The 21,142-nt window shown below is 38.7% G+C and overlaps 3 protein-coding genes across 3 annotated transcripts; 2 read left to right on the forward strand and 1 right to left on the reverse strand.

The window, feature by feature from the left end:
- The first annotated feature begins 198 nt into the window (after positions 1-198).
- On the forward strand, positions 199-7,277 carry xk (X-linked Kx blood group (McLeod syndrome)). Its single transcript, XM_077728627.1, has 3 exons — positions 199-580; positions 2,816-3,078; positions 4,048-7,277. The coding sequence occupies exons 1-3, from the start codon at positions 336-338 to the stop codon at positions 4,815-4,817; spliced, it is 1,278 nt and encodes a 425-aa protein (XP_077584753.1). The 5' UTR covers positions 199-335; the 3' UTR covers positions 4,818-7,277.
- LOC144204568 (dynein light chain Tctex-type 1-like) lies at positions 6,029-8,893 on the reverse strand. Its single transcript, XM_077728628.1, has 5 exons — positions 8,812-8,893; positions 8,276-8,317; positions 8,070-8,193; positions 7,908-7,985; positions 6,029-7,086 (listed from the first exon to the last, which is right to left on the reverse strand). Exons 1-5 carry the CDS (start codon positions 8,836-8,838, stop codon positions 7,016-7,018), a joined length of 342 nt encoding a protein of 113 aa, XP_077584754.1. The 5' UTR covers positions 8,839-8,893; the 3' UTR covers positions 6,029-7,015.
- Positions 8,894-9,465: 572 nt separating this feature from the next.
- LOC144204530 (uncharacterized) lies at positions 9,466-19,151 on the forward strand. The gene is made up of 8 exons (XM_077728578.1): positions 9,466-9,640; positions 10,574-10,864; positions 11,560-11,808; positions 11,887-11,985; positions 12,085-12,141; positions 12,763-12,891; positions 12,950-13,234; positions 19,015-19,151. Exons 1-8 carry the CDS (start codon positions 9,595-9,597, stop codon positions 19,149-19,151), a joined length of 1,293 nt encoding a protein of 430 aa, XP_077584704.1. The 5' UTR covers positions 9,466-9,594.
- Positions 19,152-21,142: the final 1,991 nt, after the last annotated feature.

Raw genomic sequence — 21,142 nt, forward strand, 5'->3', positions numbered from 1 at the left:
AAGGTATGAATGCATCTTCCATCACTTCACTTTCCAATTCAACAGGTCATTTAATCACGGCTGAATGCCGTGCATCATAAAAGGCTTTTTTTGTGACGCGAGTGCGACTGCCAGAAATGTGACGTCACAGCGCGCTTCTCTCCCCCGCTCCGTATCCTGGAGTCACAGCGCCCTCTTTCACCGAGATGGCCGCTCTCGAGAACTACACCAGTGCAGATGATCTGCGGTGGTGTGGTGCTCGCTCCACTGCCGGGCGCCGACACTGAACGGTCGCGCGCCCTCCCGGCCGTCCGGCCTTCGCCTTCCGCCCCCTCATGGCGGCGGCGTGAGCGAGAATGCGACTGCCCTGCTCCATCTTCCTGACGGTGTCCCTCTTCACGGCCGAGATGAGTGCGGCGCTCTACCTGAGCTCCACGTACCGTTCGGCAGGGGACCGGGTCTGGCAGATCCTCACCCTGATCTTCTCGCTGGTTCCGTCCATGCTGGTGCAGTTGGCCCTCATCTTCTTCCACCGGGACTTGGGCAGGGACAGGCCCTTCATCTTGCTGCTGCACATGCTGCAGCTCGGACCCGTTGTCAGGTCAGTCGCTTCCGATGCCATTGTTTTGCTCAATTCTGCCTGTCATTTGATCGATTTCACGTGGTGCTTGCAGCCAGCTGACTGATCGATCTATAGTACTCATTGAAATGGACTCATTCGCGTTTTTTTAAACACTGATAGTGAAGAGTGATATTAAGTCAAACAACAGGAGGATTTTAAAAATGTAAAATTAGAAACACAGTTTGCATGTTCTTCCCGGCCCTTCATGGGTTTCCTTCGGGTACGGAGACCGCTGGGATGGGCTCCAGCACCCTCCGCTACTTTAATCAGGATAAAGCCGTGCAGAAAATGAGATGAGATGAGTAATTAGAAACATCCACTACCGTATTCTCTCATTTTCTGAACCGCTCTATCCTCACTGAGGTTGCGGGGGGTGCTGGAGCCAATCCTAGCTGTCTCCGGGCCAGAGGCGGGTGGTACCCTGAATTGAAGGAGATGGATAACCATGCACACTCACACCTAGGGGCAATTTAGATTGTGCCCACCATACATCTTTTTGGAATATGGGAGGAAACCGGAGTACCCGGAAGAAACCCACACAGGCCAGGGGAGAACATGCAAACTCCACACAGGTGGACTGACTTGTACTTGAACCTAAGAACCCAGAGCTGTGAGGCCAATGCGCTAACCACTCACTCCACCGAGCTACTATTTTTACCTCAATTCTAACAAACTCATTAAAGATAAAGCATATATATATATATTATATTTAAAAACAATTTGGCAGTTTATTTTCTTGTCCGGCTCCTCGTGCCCGAAGTTGGCTGGGATAAGATCCAGCCCCCCCGAGACCCTTGTTAGGATAAGCGGTTTAGAAAATGAATGAATGATTGACATAATGGACCGCCAATCATCTCCGCGCGTGTGACTCTTAGATGCTCACGATTAAAAAAATGTCCTCTTTCTGTCTAACTTGTTAGCCACCCGTGGTGTAAAACTGGGATAAACCTATTTATTCTTGGTTGACTCGCTGTTGCAACATCTGTTCACAAAATAAGATGCTATAAAAGCACTGCTTCTGCTCCTCTACCTCAAATACAGGAATGATCTTAATCCTGTTGTATATGCAGACCTGACTCAAATTATCATGTCTTTTTAACATTCCATTGTCAATGTTTACATGACACGATAGAACACCATCCCATACCCCCCCCCTAAGTGTACACAAGTAGAATGGAAAGTGGCGTTGCGTGTTTCCTCAGCGAAAACCACGTCTAAGAATAGCATATAACAGGGTTGGCATCCTTATCTACGCACAACATGAGTTGAGAGTGGAAGTCAGTGGGTGTGGTTAGCATCTCGGCCTTCTGTTTTTGAGCTCCAGGGTTCGATACCAGGTCAGTCCTCACATTGAGGAGTTTGCATGTTCTCCCTGGGTTCCCGTGGGCTTTCTCTGGGTACTCCCCTTTCCTCCCACATACGCAAAACATGCATGGTAGGCTGGTTGAACACTCTAAATAACCATAACCATAAACCCCACGCGCCCCTTGTGAGAATATGCGGTCCATGAAAGGAATAAATATATACTACATGCATTTAAAAGTTGAAATTATTGTCATTATAATACCACAATTTTCAACTTGATATTAAAAAAATACAGTAGTTTTGGATATGACGTGAAAAAGTTCTTTCTCCATTGATTGAATACTTATTATCAAGCAACTGTCTGTAGTTTTTTTCTATAAGATCTGACATAATCTGTTTTTTGGGGTGAAATTACATCAGTGGTGCTTTAATTTGTGCACCCACAACTGGCCCACAGCCAATTTGTTACAGAAGCCTGCTGGCTGAATATTTAGAAGCACTCTTCAGAGACACAAGAGCTGATAATACTTATCATCATCATATGCCTCCCTTTGCGGTTGTAGAATAGAAATGAGCACTCAAGTTTGACAAGTTGAATTCTTTTAGGAAATGTTTTGTCTTTGTTATGGTCCATAAAAGAATCACTTAACTTTGAAGGAAAAAAACGTCAGAAAATGAATGAGTTGGGACAAAGTTTTTTTTTTAAATCCCTATAGTGCTACTAGCTCAAAGTGCTAGAAACAGTAGTATAGTAATTTTGTGATATCTTGTAAAAATCCAAGCCCTTGAAGTTACTAAACTGCAGGGTCCAAAGAGAAAAAAGTAACAACTCATTGTCTGAAATACACACTTACACAAAAATGCTTTTTTGGATGAACAAAGTGATCTTCAAGTTTTTGTCACTTTAAGGTGTATGGAGGCATTCTGGACATATGGCCGTGTGGGCCGTGTGGAGGATCCTTATGTCAGCATCACCAGGAAGAAGCAGATGCTGCGACAAGGCATGGCCGAGACGGTGGAGCGTCAGGTTGGCCAGGCTGAGGGCAAGCTGGTGACACACCGAGCAGCCTTCGCGCGCACCGCCGTGATGCAAGCTTTCTTGGGATCAGCACCGCAGCTTACCCTGCAGCTGTACATCTGCGTGTTGCAGCGAAGAGTGTCCATCGGAAGAGGTGAGACGGTTGCCTTCACTCCCGGTGACGGCAAGAGATTTCTTTTCTGATCTATTGCGATTAGGGGGTGTTCCTTCTCACCCCCTTCCTTCCCTGACGAGGTGTAGCACATCACCAATTAGAACAACTGGCAAATCTACCCTGGAATTTCAGGCTATACACAAGCCAAGTCTTCATAGTGCTGGTTTTTGTTTGCAATTAAAGACTAAATTAACTCACCTACTCATCAAAACCTCAATAAAAAAGAAACCAAAATTAAAATTAGTGGCCCGGCAGATGAGTGGTTAGCGCGTCGGCCTCAGTTCTGAGGTCCTGGGTTCAAATCCAGGTCTGTGTGGAGTTTGTATGTTGTTCCCGGGCCTGTGTGGGTTTTCTCTGGGTACTCCGGTTCCTTCCAGATTCCAAAGATATGCATGGTAGGCTGATTGGAAACTCTAAATTGCCCCTTGTATGAGTGTGAGCGTGAATGATTGGTTGTTTGTGTCCTTGTGCCCTGTGATTGGCCAGCCATCGATTCAGAGTGTCCCCCGCCTCTGGACTGAAGACAGCTGGGATGGGCTCTGGCACCCTCTGCGACCCTTGTGAGGATGAAGCTGTTTAGAAAATGAATGAATGAGTGAACACAACAATCGTCTGGTGCTGGCATCCTTTCTTTAAGGCATCGAGAGGGAGGTTTCCATAGCTTGCAATAGATACAACAAGCTTCCCTGCATTTATTACAATAGAATTAACATACTGGGTTTTGCATAAGGAATTCTTTGTGTATTTTAATGATGTGTGCATGTTCAGTTTTTGGGTGAGGTCAAATGAAGGTAAAAAACATCAACACTGGATTCTTTTTTTTTGCTATCTGCCAAATTGTTGTTAGGTGTCAACCAGATTTTCTTGGTAAAAGATACTACAACTGATCATGTAAATCACACTGTAATTCCATTATATAGGACTAATGTCAATTGTTATTTTGCTCAGGCACACTGATGGCCATTTCCTTGCTATCCATTGTTTACGGCGCCATCCGCTGCAACATCCTGGCCATCAAGATCAAATACGACGAGTACCAAGTGGTGATGAGTCCTCCGGCCTATCTTTGCATCTTCCTGTGGCGTAGCTGCGAAATCGCCAGTCGCGTAGCGGTGCTGGTAGTCTTTAGCTCGGTACTTAAAATCTGGATCCTGCCTGTGGTTCTTCTCAATTTCCTGATCTTCTTCTTCCACCCGTGGATCCTGTTCTGGAGTAACCACTCGCCCTTCCCGCAACACATCGAGAAAACGCTGACCTACGTGGGCACAGGCGTCGTGCTGTGCATGCTGACCTTCCTCTACGCCGGCATCAATGTCTTCTGCTGGTCGGCCGTGCAAGTCAAACTCAGCGACCCGGACTTGATCAGCAAGTCCCAGAATTGGTACCGCATGGCGGTGTACTACATGCTACGGTTCATCGAGAACGCCTCGTTGTTGCTCGCTTGGTACCTCTTCAGAACTGACCTCTATGACTTCATGTCGGCACACTTTCTCATTCTGGGGGCACTCGGGGCCTATGTGGCCTGCATCTTTTTTATGCTACTCTTCTACCAGAAGTGCCATCCGTGTCGTCGGCTCTTCGTCTCCAGCATCGGACAGAATGTCGGCGACTGCTGCACGCTTCTATGTCTGTCTTCTGCGTCCGATGGCCCGTCCAGGGATCGGCACTCGCCTGCCAAGCTCGGGACATCGGGCAACGTTCAGGGAGATGGATCTTGACTCTATAACTTATCGGCTGTCGTTGGTGGTGCTAGTTGGATTGGACGCCTATCTCAGGCAATGTTAACTCTTTCAGTGCCAATGTCATTCTGGTGGGAGGGCTGACAGAGAATGAACAAATGCTATTTACAGTAATCCCTCGAATATTGTGGTTAATGTAGACCACACATGGCCGCAATAGTCGAAAAATTGTGGAGTAGCGTCACCCCCTATTATAATGTTTATTATTATTTATATTTTTTTCCTTCAGTGCTGAGTCCTAGTAGTTTCAGCGTGGATTTTCACATTTTTATGAATTGGTCAAAAATGTATCATTTACAAAATAATAATATTTAGTACAGTGGTACTTCAAAATATGAGCTTAATTTGTTCCGGGACTGAGCTCGTATGTTGATTTACTCATAACTCAAATGAATGTTTCCCATATACATAAACTAAAATCAAATACATTTCTTTCAACCCTCTGACAAAACACCCAAAACAGGATATTGGATTGAAATTTATTTTTGTTCTAATCCGCCATCTATTGACAATGTAACAAATAACTAGTGGTTGAATAGTACTAAAATGTGTTTAATAGCACTAAAATTAAATTGATTTTGCAGAGGTGAGAGAAAGAGAGCGAAGTAGGGAATTCACAATAATCGAGGGATTACTGTATATTCTGCCAGCCTCCCATTTCAAATGGATTAGAGTTCTATAACTGTTAATGGTAGCCAGTGAGTTAGCCCTGAGTACTTGCTACAATATGTTTACACCATATACCCTTCATTCCATCAGATATTTTATACAATCCTGACATTATGTGAATCTTTTTATGAATTGTTCAATTTGATCACTGGCCAGAAATGTTAGCAATTATCTGTTTATTTTTCTCACTCACAATCAGTTTGAATTTAAATTTTTAATTTAATTATTTAACTGAAAAATGAAATGTGTATATATGTATATGTATATGATTATTTGTTGAGTGCCAAACTCATATTTTTACATGTTCAATTACAATTGTTGCAGTCACTTTCCTTTCTTGACATGGTCACAACTTCATAGCACCTTTAAACTTGCATTTAAGCATGCTTTTTTATGCTCATTCACGTTTTGAATTGTTGCTCATTTTAAAACCAAAGAAGCCGACAGCTAGTCAACTCATTCATCCATCTCTAAATTTTCCAAATATTTTTATTTTTGTACAGTAAATTCAATCTACCAAAAACATGTTGAATATTTTATTTTGAAGCCATAATCACAGTATTATCCTTTTTGGGATTTGTGATTGTTATGTGATTTTTCAGCCATTTTGGGCTCTACATAGTAGCTCGTTTTTATAAGGGAAATGTCAGCAAAAAATATTATGCACTAATATTTATATGTGAATATGTCACGTGTGCATGCAGCAAATATTCTCGACTTGGATGGCCACCTGCATTCATTGATTTCTGTTATCTTGGGGTGAAAGCTTACAATTTATGTGCTGAGGTTGCTTTTGTGATATACAGATTAATATTGTCATTGTTTTTTACTGACCTCTAATGCACAAAAATAAAACAAGGAATGAATTATATGGAGGACTAGGTGATCCAAAACTACAAAAAGAAATGAATTAAAATAGATTCAATCAATAGTGATGATGTTATCGGTTTAAAAAAAAAATCATTTTAACTTAGATATTGTTTTCTATTTATACATTGTACTGTAATAATTTAAAAATTGATTGTAGAAATACAAATTTATTTCATTTAAAAATTGAAACTTTATTTCAGGAATCAATAAAACAGAATTGTTGAAGTTAAAAGGAATTGTATTAAAAATATTAAAATACAATAATCAACATTTAAATCCTCAATATTGACTGAAATGCCATTTAATCAAATTTTTAATTCATTTCATTTAGCTATTTCTGGATTTTTCAAACCGTCAGTCTATAAAGAAACAACAACAAAAAGATACAAATAACACTTTAACCGTGCTAACATTCACTGCCAACCCTTTTAGTTGAAACGAATTGGACATCTATAACAGTCAGTAGCAGCCAAATAACATTAGTTTATTACAGAAAAACTTTACACTAAAAACAAGATGCTTCCCAAAATGTCTTAAATAACTATTATGAAACAAAAACAGATAAATTAGAAATATTCTTGAACATATTTGGACCAATCATGTTAGTAACAAGAAAAAAAAAATACCTTTCTTCAATATTACAGGCCGACTGCAAAGACGCTGACCACACAGTACATGGTGCGATTCTCCCATCGGACTGTGCAGCTTCCTGAAATACATGATTTAGAATCATCCATAATAGTTGAAAATTTTAGTGCAAACAATGGCTGCAGCCACTACACAAATGCAAATGAAAAAATCAAATAACATTTAAAGAAAGGACAATAAAAACGTTTCGATTTTTTTTTAATTCAAAGTATGAAAACCTTCTATTTCCCCCTTTTCACAAATAAAAATCAAAACTGCATATATATATATATATATATATATATATATATATATATATATATATATATATATATATATATATATATATATATATATATATATATATATATATATATATATATATATACATATATATATATATATATATATATATATATATATATATATATATATATATATATATATATATATATATATATATATATATATATATATATATATATATATATATATATATATATATATATATATATATATAAAAACATCTTTTAATCATTTGTTTTTCATTTCAAAAGGATACAATATTTTTTATTGATTTTCAATAATGAAGTGGCAAACCTAAATTATTTGTATATATTTATTTTTAGATTTTAATAAATGCTTTTTGAAAGAAAATTAACAAAAAAATTGGAATTACTTATTATTTGAAAAGGAGAAAATGAGGAAATATAATATACATCTACAATCTTCATTTGAATTTGACCCTAAAATAGAAAGTCAGCACTCATGATTTACTTTCTCGAGTCAGACAAAATGATGCAGCGGGCCAGATCATATCCAACTCACCATAATTGACCAAGTATGAAACAAAATAATATCAAGATGGGGCACTTAGAAGTCAAAATACCACTGATCCCTCACCATCTGTGCTGTTGTCCCAGTAGCATGAATTTGCCGTGTGCAGCCCGGCGCCACATTTCTGCATGACGGTGCAGTTGACTGACAAAAAAAAAGCATAACAAAAGCATGTCACCAAACCTCAGGTCGAGATCATGCATGTCACACGCGGCCCCACCGACTCACCTATATACTTGAATGTACGTCCTTGTTTAACCAGGAGGGCCAGAGATTGCTCCACAATGGCGGCACTCCACTGGTTGACTTTGCTTTGACTGTAATCCATCCTGCCGATGACCCCCTCGATGCACTGTCATGTACAAAATGAAATATTAAAGTGTGCAATAAAAGATTTGGCACATGCATGTTTTGAGAAAAGTGGTTTTGCTAACCTCTTTAATGTTGTTGGTGGCTTCATCGGGATTGAATACCACCTGTGTGAAAAGTTAGTTGAATTATTGGTTTGGAGGAGTTTGGCCATCCACCAATTTGGAATGGGAGGGTTAGGGTTAGTGTAGAGGGGGACTTGGGTTCAAATCCAGGTTGGTCCACCTGTGTGGAGTTTGCATGTTCCCCCTGGGCCTGCGTGGGTTTTCTACGGGTACTCTGATTTTCTCCCACAATCCAAAGACATGCATGGTAGCTCTCTTGCTAAATTCGATATTCGTTTGAAATTTTATAGAACTAATGATATCCCAAATCAGGACCCATTACAAAAAGGTGAAATGTACTTTCTGTTTATTCCGGTGTACTAATAGTCCAAAGTAATACTGAATGAGATCATCGACTAAGCCTGCTAAAGAAAACTGTGTCTACGCTCCCTTGTTGCATTTCCAAGCTAACCGATCCAGGGAAACGCAAACGTATTTAGTAATTTATAACAAATGCGAGGGTCTAGACGAGATGATGAATGTCGACGTAATCATACCTCGTCCCCATTATCGTACTCCTCCATTTGGTGCCACCCGTCGCCAGTTTCCTAGCACGATCCAAGTATGCGCATGCGCAACAGTGCAACTATATTGGCAGTGAATGTGGTCAAAGATTATGAGACACTTTACCATTCGGTAGGAAGAGTAATTGTCTCAAAACTTTTAGACGCCGCTATGTGTGAATATACGCGTCGATATAGATAATTACATTTGTAGTTTCAATTGCATGGCACGAAAAAAATATTCCCAAGGATCAACCTGTAATGACATGTTTTGCCAGCAGAGAGCAGTGTATATAAACGAAACAAGCACACGCCTAATATTTAAATAATATGTATATAATTGGCGTTAAAAGGTAAAGTAAAACTTGATTTTAAAAAAGTAAATAATGCAGCTTTACTTGTAATGTCTCAATCGCGGATGAGTATTTAGAAGTTGTTTTCCTTCCAAAACTTTCAAATTAAAACATTTAGACGCTTAAAATCCAAAACACAAACTACAATTGTGAAGCCGATTAAATACAGGTAATTAAATGTGTTATAGCACAATATTTAGGTCACTTTTATACAAAAATTCATTTTTTCCCTACACTAAAACTCAGATTTTACTCTTGTTGTGAAATTCATAAACTCCTGAAATTCAGGTGTCGCCGTACCTGGAATAGACACCAATTTTTTCGACATGTTCACATTCCTTTTATGAACTTAATTTTTTTGTTTACATGCTTTGTTTAATTCATCGTTCTAAGGGATCGGTGAAAGTTCAACGTATGTTCACTCATGGCCCATCGACGCCTGCTGTATTTAGTATGTACTTTCAGTTTGGGTAAGTCTAAGTATTACGATATTCGGGTTGAAAACTAACAAGGTTTGTTTTTAAATATCTGTACAGCATGTTGAACTTTTGAGATCTGTACAAACAAGCCTTTTACTTTATGATCCATTAATGTGTAATATATAAGGGTCCAAAGTAACAAGCCTAGTGGATTGCAGAGTTTATAACAATCAAAGTTTTTTTTAAATGGTTAAACATAATGTTGTACATCTACAAAGTTGAAAATAGTTGGCGGCATCTAACATCATCACTTTGTCAGATTTTCTGCTATGCATACATCACGTCTAGGTAATTAACCATCAGTCGTAATTACCTCTGCTTCAAGATCATTAGTGGAACAGGAATTAGCATGATTCATAATGCAGCAATACCTTGACATACGAGTGTCCCAACATACGAGAAATTTGAGATACAAAGAAAAATCCGAGCAAATGTTTGCCCTGAGATCCACTTTGTCCATCTCATCTCATTTTTTGAACACCTTCATCCTTACTAAGGTCTCGGGGGTGCTGGAGCCTATCCCAGCTGACTTCAGACCAGAGGCAGGAGACACCCTGAATGGATGGCCAGCCAATCGTAGGGCACAAGGAGGCAAACGACCATTCACACTCACACTCCTATCTAGGGGCGATCTAGTGTCCAATCAGCCTACCACGCATGTCTTTAGAATGTGGGAGAAAACCAGAGTACCCGGAGAAAACCCACTCAGCTGCCGGGCTTTCCCCATCTTTGTCCATTCCAAAGAAAATACTATGTTGTTTTACGCACTTTTGTGTGACCATGACCTTATTGTTGTTTTCTCTTTGAATCCTCCAGTTTAGGAAGTTATAACGCTTGGATTTTTAAAAAATACAGTAATACCTTGATATACAAGTCTCCCAACATATGAGAAATACTTGAGATACTCATGTAAGTTTCTTTCAGTTTCTCCACAGGTTCCAAAGTATGTCCTCAAAGGCCAAGAGATCAACTTGGTCCCCTCCACTTTTAGCCAACCTGATGGAATTCTCTGGACACGCGACGGCCAGAAAGTGGTTGACTTTAACGGAATGGAGGAGTTTGTGTTTCCTCCATACCAGAACAGGATCACTCTGGACTGGGCCTCAGCAGAACTTGCAATCAAAGATGCCAGATATCAAGATAGTGGACAATATGAACTGGAAGTCCAAATACATAAGAAGGTGCACCGTTCTGCATATGAGTGGGAGGTTATAGGTACGTTTAACACTATAAGACAAATAACTACAAAAATGTAATTAGTGGAGGCATTGCATGCTGGGCAATCTAAATTCTGTTTTTTTCTTACTTCATTTTAATTTTAGGGCAGTTCCACATTGCTTTGTCCTTATTTTGATTCATTTTTTGTTGTTTTTTGTTGTTGTTGAAAAGAAGGATCAAGATTTTTTTTCGACAACATTGGTGAAAGTTTTGTAGATTCAAGTGGAAAATCCAGACTGGAAGAAAACAAACTTGTGGCTGTCAATCATTGACGACATGAGTTGAATGAGTAATGTCAATGTGTCAGTTAAATGAACAGGGCCTTTTTTTGTCAAAAATGTGAGTTTTGGAGAAAATTCGGAAGTTTTGAGATGTTAAAAATATTACTTCTGGGGATTTCTGGGGTCCTGTTTAGTTCAAGTTACTACATATTGATTTTGTAGCATTTTGTTGAATCATTTATTGGAAAAAAAAATTGTGGGTTGATGTCCACCAATGGATGGAATGAGCAATATCAAGGTTTTAGCTTGATTATTGTATTGGAAAGGAAGGTGCATTTTTTTGTCAAAAGCGGCAAGCTTTAAGATGTTGAAAACATGAATCTGCATTGGAGGAATTTTTGGAAAATATTAGAGTTGGAACAGTTTAATTAGATTAAACTTTTAATTTCCATTCTGTGTGTTTGCTTCCAGACAAAGTTGGCAAACCCAGCATATCCTGTGAGATGGCAAATGAAAACCAGGCAACGCTGGTGTGCTCAACACATTCCAAACATCCTCATTTGATCCAGTTCATGTGGCGCTCACGTGGAAAGAAGCAGCTGGGTCCAAATTTAACGATAACCCTCCAGGATAAGCTTGACGTTCAAATTTACCGTTGTGACGTGAGCAACCCTCTGAGCAACAAAACTGCCGCATTCACTGCCAAAGACTGCTTCCTGGGTAATTATTATCATAAATGCAAGTGAAACATGCGGACGGTGTTTGAGATATTTCTGTGAGCTTTCTATTTGTGCGCAGACAAAAATTCTGCACTTGCCATCAGCCTCTCGGTCATTTTTGCTGTTGCCTTTATGTTGCTCATCGTTTTGGGTTGTCTGTTCCGAAGAAAACTTCAAGGTACAGGTAGACAAAAATTAGATTTCCACATACAGTGTAAAAAACACACAAAATATGATAAAAAGCAAAATAAACTAAAAATGTTCTGTGTTCCTGCAGCATGTTTTGAAAACACAAAGAGAGGAGTTTGGAAAAGACGACAGAGTACAACTGAAGGTATGGTTAATCGGAACTGAGTTAGATTGAAGTTGTAAAATTCATTTGCACTATGTTTCTTCGACTGGGATAAATTTTATTACTGAGAAATTACTTATTACGATGAATTAGTTTTCAGGATGGTACACACATCCTGCTTTTAAAGATCTCAACTCATTTTTAAGACACAAGAAGCTAGTAAGTTCTAAATTTGTCCTTGTTTTCTTGTAAATCTTACTAGTGCAGTACTTTCAACTGCCTTAAAAAAATGAATGTTCAAGTTATGAGGTTTCTATTCACGCCAAAAGCGTTTTGTGCATGTTCTTCTTTTATTTTAGTTATAGCAATTTTCTGTCCAATCACCCAAATTTGGACATTTCTGACTTGCCAATCTCAATTTTTACTGAAATTTATTAATATGAGCTGAATTGAGTGAAGTTTTTTTTGTCATTTATTTATTTTTAAACCTTGTATTATGTACTAAACTCAATACGATGACATTTCTCGCAAATGTGTGCAGAGGCTCCTGACAAGGGAATTTCCTATCATAAATTTTCATTTCTAGATATTTGGATGTTTTTTTTTGTGCTTTTAAAATGAATAAGTTAGCTGTTTTTTTAAATGTTTCTGTGTCCAATCAAGGGGACGAAACCTCATTATTCCTGGAAGGATTATCCACGCTTCCCTCCAATCAGAAGCTCCGCTCTTTGCTTCCAAGTGATTGGATTAACTCTGCTCCTGGCAACGGAGACACACCTGATGCTACAAATGGTAAAGTCCATTATATTTTGCTTCTTGAACTGGTTTTGATCTGCTTTTGTCATTTTAGGCTATAACAAAGAGATGACTGAGAATGAAACAGTAGATTTTGCTCTTGCCACTTTCTCTGATCTACAAAATTCCCAATCGAGCTCCTCTGGTATGAGAACTCCCACTGAACAGGAGGGGAACTCACCTCAGCAGATCTTTGGAGACACTTCAGAGGGAATTGTGCATGAAGGTGACTCACCTCAAGTTGAAACCCTCTCCTCCAACTCTGCAGAAGAGGAACATACTGAAGAAAAAGAAGGAGGAGCCACTCCGCCGGAACCAATTTTAAACTTGGTGACTAGAGGTGAGGACCAGATAGAAACTAGTACATTAGCATCTCAGGGAGAGAATGAGAATGTCATTGCAGATGGGGAAAATAGAGAAAGGGAACGCTCACGTTCTCTTGACTGACACAAATGCAACTTAGCCACATTTCAGTTACATTGACGGTTATAGATGTCCAATTTGAATCAATGGTGCCTCCTCATCCCAGTCAAAATAGATTGGACATCTATCGCTCTCAATGGCAGCCAATTATGTCATTTACAAAAAAAAGAAAAACATCAACATTTTAATTTACCGTATTTTCACGACTATAAGGCGCACTTAAAAGTCTTAATTTTTTTCCAAAATAGACAGAGCGCCTTATAATACAGTGCGTCTTATATATGGGAAAAATGTCATTCATTGAGGGTGCGCCTTATAATGCGGTGCACCTTATAGTCGTGAAAATACAGTAATTCTACAAAACCCACCTTTGCCTTACGGAATGCCTAATAATAATATTTGAAAAAAGCATAAACAACAACAAGTGTTATAGTTTTCTAACTTTGAAATGTAAACATCACATTTTGTTCAAATGGTTGAATGTTTTAACAACCAAATTGTCCAGAACATCAAAATATCTTTGCTCACTTCAGCTGAAATATGTACATATTTATTATTAAAAGGCCCTTTAATCGAATCAAAATCAAATTGCGCATAGCTTGTAAAAGCATTGAATGTCTTATTGTTATCCAAAGAATTTGATATACTGTCGTATCATCATGTAATTGGTGATTCACACTCCTACTTTTTAACCAGGTGCTTATGATATAAAACACAACTTAAAGACAGGTATTTTTTACAAATAAGTTGTAAATAGAATTATTTTTTTTCTACAAAATGCTTGCCAAATCTAATGGCTACTTAAGATTAATGTCTTTTGTTATATATATATATATATATATATATATATATATATATATATATATATATATATATATATATATATATATATATATATATATATATATATATATATATATATATATATATATATATATATATATATATATATATATATTTTTATTGACCAGGCAGTACAAGATGTGAAATTGTACATTTACTTGGCTAAGGAAAACCACATCTGTTAATGTATTTTCATAGTGTTTCACTTCAAACGCTGTATGAAAATAATGTTAACATTCCATGTACATTTATTATGTAATAAAAACGAAAACATCCAAACTAAATGATTTCTGAGTTGCCCCAAAAAGGGAAATATATTAAGAACTGATACCCACAACGTAATACGTATTTAAGCCGTATGTGTAACAACATTATTTCCTCAATAGGAGGCAGTCTTGATCAAATGATAGTTCTAAAAACAACTGTGGTTGAAGACAAAGTGACTTATAAAAGGGTGGTATCAAGGCAGCAGTGATACAGAACAGAGGCTGGTGCCCCGGAAAAGACATGTACCATCATGATCAAATCAACAACGTGACACATAAGTCAATAAAGATGTGGTTGCAAAGATTTGGCTGTCTGACAGGGCACTTCAGATTGTGAAGGGCAGGCCCGCCCCGTGTGGGAAAGTCACGCATGAATTAGCTTAACCTCTGAGTCACCGAGGAGTCTGTGATCTGCTACCACCTGACCTGAGGGGTTCGGGCCACGAGCGCAAATGAACCCTATCGCGTTTCACTGGTCACAACAAATACCGAAGGGATATCAGAGGATTGAATTATTTGTGGCTCTTCAGGCAAAGGTCGCAATGTGCTTCCACTGAGATTTAGTAAGAGGGTGAGGACTCTACAATCTTGGATTCGTTCAGTGTATTGTCACTGTCTGTTAAGAATATTTCCCAAACGGACAATGTTGAGTGGTTGCTTACAAATATGACATTGATACACAGTGGTATCTCGACATACGAGTGCCTCGATGTACGAGCAATTTGAGATAAGAGTAGAATTTTGGGCTAATGTTTATCTTGAGATACAAGACAAATTTTGATATATGAGCATACAGAGAAGCTGCTCATAAGAACACTTTCTGGCCGCAACTCCCTTGGGTAATGTCTCTATGAGCACTGGGCGGAGCGTTACATTTTTTTCAGTGTTTTTTTTCCCCCTGTTAGTCAGTGCGAATGGCGTATATACTACTTCTTGTTGGCAAGTGGTCGTGCGTTATCCTATTGTGAGGACATTTGTGTGCAGAATTTTCTGAATATTTTGAAGGGAAGACAAAAGCAAACAACCCTCGATAGGTTGCATCTGAAAGTCAGGTTGGAGCCAACCTGGGAGAAGAAAGATGTAAAAAAAATATCTATATCGTAATCCAAGTTCATTTAAATTTGTTTATGTTATGTTACTGGTACTTGTTAATAGATGGCAAATTAGAACAAATAGAAATGTTTTTCCAATCCAATATCCTGTTTGTTATTAGTTCATTTCAAGTGTCTTAAACTCTGGGGGATCTGCTAGAGATCGAGTCAGGGTGAGTCTGGGCCATTTGAGGTTTCACATTTTAAGAAAAATATAGTAAAGTTCTATCCACAAGTTTTCAAGACCACCCTATCTATGAGCAATTTGGATTTTTTGCTGTGTGTTATTATTTTTGTATTGATGATCAAATCGCAAAAACAAAAGATACTTGTAGGTTGGTCAGAATGTGTCTGTTAAGTAACACACATGGGCACTCTAACACTTTATCACGTTAGTGTTTGCATATGTAAATGCCATTCCTTCGGGATGTCTTGGCTCTCATGCATTTATGGTAATTCTGAGGAGTCAACATTTTCTTAACCTGATTTGTCATCTCAAACAGGTGATGTGAATCGCTTGTTAATGACTGATGTGTGACATTCATTCCAGAGATCGACCGATTATTGGCACCAATGTTTGGCAATTCGAGGTACATTGGATCTGCATTATTTTAATTCGACTGGCCGAAATCAGAAGAAATTATTGTAAAACTGGGTAATTTCGTCTCCGATGCAGCCATGCTTCCTTTCTCTCCCCCCTGCATGCTGTGTCCTGCTCTATTCTCAGCCACGCCTATCATAAACGACCTGTCACAGCTTCTTGCTAAGGGATCTTTGATCTTGAACATATCAAGTCTTGTGCCGTGACTATGCTTAGTTTCGGCGTCCTTTGTTGATAACGAGACACATCTCAGCTGCCCTCCCTCCTAAGTCCAATTTTTGTACTTTTTTACTGCAAACGAATATCAGCTCCAAATATCGGTTATCGGCGTCCTCTCACTTCTAATAATCGGTATCGATCCTGAAAACCCATATAAGTCGATCTTTAATTCATACAGACAAGTCAAATGGACATTTGTTTTATATCCATTTATGGAGGAACTCAGGTGGGATTTCAAAAAATCAAAGTGGAACTATTTACACGCCATGCAATTCAATTTGAAATGTGTTGCATTTCGCCAAGGAAATTGAAACTACAGGATGAAGCCCATAACGTGCCCAAGACCAGAACTTATCAAGACCATGATTTATTCTGAAAGCAGTCTGAGACAAAACCCAAAGTGAGACAAACTAAGACCGACACCCTCAAAATGTGGTCCTGAGATTGTTTTTGAGAGTCACTGAATCACAGTTTCTTGGGTATTTACTCCTATTACTATTCCATACTCCTCAACATGTACCCCCTCCTTTACTTTGTGCCGCTAGAATACCGCTTCAACCAATTTACTCACATTACTACTTAAGTTTGGCTGATTTAAAGAAAAACAAGTGACTCATTGCCGCACTAACATTAAACATTGATTCCTTGTAGGAAGCCACTATTTGTTGTCTCTGCATTAATATTGTCTATTGAAAAAAACAAATTAGAATTCTTCTCATCATCTTCATTTTTTGTCTAACACTTTGGATGCCATTGATGGTGTGGAAAAAACCCACAGAAGCCCAGGGAGAACATACAGACCTGGAATTGAACCCTCCATCTCAGAACTGTGAAGCCGAGACGCTAGCCACTCACCCATCATGTAAATTGATTGAAATTCTTTATGTGCCATCAGATCTTCACAAAAACATTCTAAGCCGTACGAATCACTCTCTCTCTACAACGTTTAATCAGTTTTGTATATTTTATGTGCTAACTACTGTATATATGCCGACTTTTCACTGTTTTAGAAATAAATACTGTGGGAAAAGGTCATTAAAACAGCGCAGCTAGAAGCCCACCACTGACATACAATTGATCAAAGAAGCATAGTTAGGGTAGGGTCAAATTATTAGCCTCTCCTCATCACACGGCTATATAGTAACAGCAGTGTAATAAGTCTTCATGTAGTCGGTCCAATTATATGCTTTCCCCCTTCTAATGTTGAAATCATAATGGCCTTATTGCACAAATATGGAGAAAGGAAATGAAGAAAAATGGGCCACCCTCCATACCTATTTTATACCAGTTTGATTCGCATCCTGCCTTGTTTAAATTGCCTCCCTGGGGTGGCCAAGTGAAATCGAACAATATGGCGGGCCTAACTTCTCATTTATTTTTACGCAGCGTCCGAGTGGGGACTTGGCGCCGCTCCATTGAGGAAGCCTCGGGAGGCCAGACCCGACCGGGTTAGTCGAGACAAATCAATGAATAACAACCGAATACTGTTCTTCCGCGGGGCCTCTTGAAGGTGCGACGCAACACGCAAAGGCGCCCTCTGTAATTACGTGGACAGACTAGTATGGAGAAACTATATAAAGAAATAATATCCCTTTTTGTCTCAAGAAAGGTCCTCTGTTAAAACATATGCAGCAAGAGCTGCAGTCCAAACTAAGTCATTCTCATTATTATAACAGTGCATTAACTCATTGCCTACTATTGGCAGCACCAGATGTCCAATTCAGTCCACATCATTTTGTGTGGCCTGTAAATAAAAAAAAGTCACTGCATCAACTTAACTTTTCTTGCTTAAAAAGAAATGTAAATACAAATCTATTTTATTGTAATATTCATTCATTCATCTTTGTGCATCCTAGTAGGGGTTGCTGGAGCTTACTAGCCTACTAGACTACAGTCACCAGGTGGGGGAAACCCTGAATTGGTAGCCAGCCAATCACAGGGCACAAGGAGACGGACAACCATTCACGCTGACACTCATCTCTAGACGAAATTTAGAGGGTTCATCCAGCCTATTCTACATGTTTTTTTGAGATGTGGGAGGAAAGTGGAGTATCCGGAGAAAACCCACATGGGCCCGAGGAGAACATGCAAACTCCATACAGTAAGAACCAGGTGTTGAATCTGGAATTAATATCTTTTAGGCATGGTAGAGAGTGGATAGCTTTCCCGCCTTGCAGTTCTGAGATTCAGGGTTCAATCCCTGGTTGGTTCTAACCTTCTTGTGTGGGACTTGCAATACCAGGGAATCAGTTAATTCAACAATCAATGACATAATTTTGTCAGGTCTGGCATTTTGAACGTGATCTTTACACCCCGAGCAAGCCATTTTATTAACTCATCTAATGCATTTAAGTCTTTTGTTGTTGTTTTATATTGATTATTTGTGGTAGGGTTTACTTTCCTTTAAAATTAGACATTAGGGGATGTTGTTCTGTTGGAAACAAGTGTTCAGCCTTGAGGCCTTGTCGGTTGGCCTGACCTAATATCTTGTTTTTATATAGTCAGGAACATATATACTTATTAGGTCACAATGAATTAGAAGTTGAAGCTTTTTATTTAGGAAATATGAAGACATTTACCTCTGAGAATTCATTTTCTGATATTTCCTTTGTTCCATTTTCCAAATATTAGTGGAACTAACGTAAAACATATTTTTTCATCTATCCGTCTTTGACAGTGCAGGAATGTATCATCCTTACCCAAAGGTCAGCTGGACTCCAGATCACCCAAAATCCTAATGAAGACCAGGACTACAAAAAAAAAAATGGATGGATTTCTCTATGCGGGTATGTTTTTTGTTCTTGTTTCAGTTGAACAATGTTTTCCCAAAAGTTTGAACCGTATGAAGTTTTTCAGAATAAATATAGCTCATGTTCTGCAAAAAAAAAACAACCCAAAAAAACATCCATGTAACAAGTCTTCATATTGATTTGCCCTTGCATCATGTATATAAAAGAAAATTTAGGCTTTTCTGCATCCGTTCAGCACCATGGACAGACAGTTTGTTTTGTTTTCTGTTGTCATGTTCTTGCGTCTCTGCACACGCCTTGCAGCAGTCTAGTTGCAAACTTCAGAGACTTGTCAGTTCTTTATTCGAACAAGCTGCCTGTCAACGTATCTCTGACGTACCCTCGCTTTTGCACTCCCACGGCCCGGTGCTATTCTCTCGTGGCCAAATTGGAAAAACACTTTTTTTTAACATCTCACGTTGTCTGATGGCAAGATGAAAGCCAATCTAAACAAGAATTGACAACGGTGAGACCACCGGAGCTCGCTGTGGTATGTCATCAGGTCACCTCCTTTTATGTCTGCCGTGCTGAGAGGGCACGCTTTTCGTGACATTTCTTATGAACCGTTCATTGATTTCACTTTGCTGAGAAACTCAACCTTAACTGATTTGCCTCAGAACGTTACATTGTAATGTTTTTTTGCTTGACTTAGTTGTCACTCCAACTAACACCGAGGTGTTATTTTACTTTTATTAGGCCCCGGGAGGGCATTCTTTCCCAAGACACAGCAATTATATCATCAGTCTTTAGAATCTTGGCTGACTCTGAGACATTTTGCAAGAATACAGGTAGCTATTCTCGTCAAATAGTAGCTGAGGGCTTTTATTTGTTTAGCTGCTCAGAGGTATTTATTTGAAGGTTGAACAGTCTTTATTTGCATTGTTGCCATTGGAAAGATAGAGCTGCTATCTGTTGAGAACCTGAAGCATTCAAACAAAGGAGTCAAAATTCTACACAACTGTGCTTTTATTTGAAGATATTGAATAGTCGCAAAAAAAAAATTCTAGACTCAATTGAAGCACCCACAACAGTATATTTAATTGATTATAAAATTATAGACTCAATTGAAGCACCCACAACAGTATATTTAATTGAGTAGAATTCAGTTTGAACGAAATAACACAAGGGAAAGCACTGAATTATTTTCTTGATGGCACCCCGAATCGTCTATATCGTCAAATAAAATGAAACTAGTTGAATCTTTTCTATCAGGTTCTTTTATTCCTAATGATGTCCCAACATTAAATGTTTTTTTTTTTAATCCAGCCAAAAAGGTTAAAAAAGATACTTCCAAAAATAGATCCCTAGTTGTCAGAAGCCAGATGCGACTGTTTAGGATTTTCATGGCAATGCAATGTTGCCAAAACACAATGTACAAGACCATTTAGTTGAAAGTAAAAAGTTACCAAAACAAGATGTACTTTGTTGTGTGGGTGGTGCATTTTGGAACCTCCAAATGCTCTCCATATGTCTGGCATCTCCCCTGACCCCTCTTATTTCAACAGGCTGGGGCAGATAGAGCGTTTGATTTTGACTATCACAACAGGAAGCCTGCCTGTGAAAGCGAAACAAAAAAGATAATGATTTCGGGAGACTTTGGCATTACAGCCAATGGAACGCCTGTTGATGTATTGTACTTAAAATCATTGTAGTTGTGGATAGCACTCTTGTTAGTAAGGCTTCCCCTTGAAAAGATTGACAACAACTTGGTTAGATTGTCAAAGGTTTGCCTGGAAGGAATTCTGGATGGAGGTTGTCAAGACGACACTTTTTGCATCTGCAGAGGAAACAGAATCACTGATTGCTTGTCGTTCAGTTTAGTATGGGTGGTTTTCCAACATACAAGTCGTGAACTGAAATAACTTTAAACTGATTTCAAACTTAAAAAACTATGATATTGGTGTTGAAATTTGTAACAGTCACAATACACTGTAAACAAATAAAACTTCCCATTTGTCACGCTAACATGAGGCTTTAATTAGACATAACTCAAATGATTAATATCTCTGAAGTAAA

This window comes from Stigmatopora nigra, chromosome 11 (assembly GCF_051989575.1).
Source record: "Stigmatopora nigra isolate UIUO_SnigA chromosome 11, RoL_Snig_1.1, whole genome shotgun sequence".
NCBI lineage: Eukaryota > Metazoa > Chordata > Actinopteri > Syngnathiformes > Syngnathidae > Stigmatopora > Stigmatopora nigra.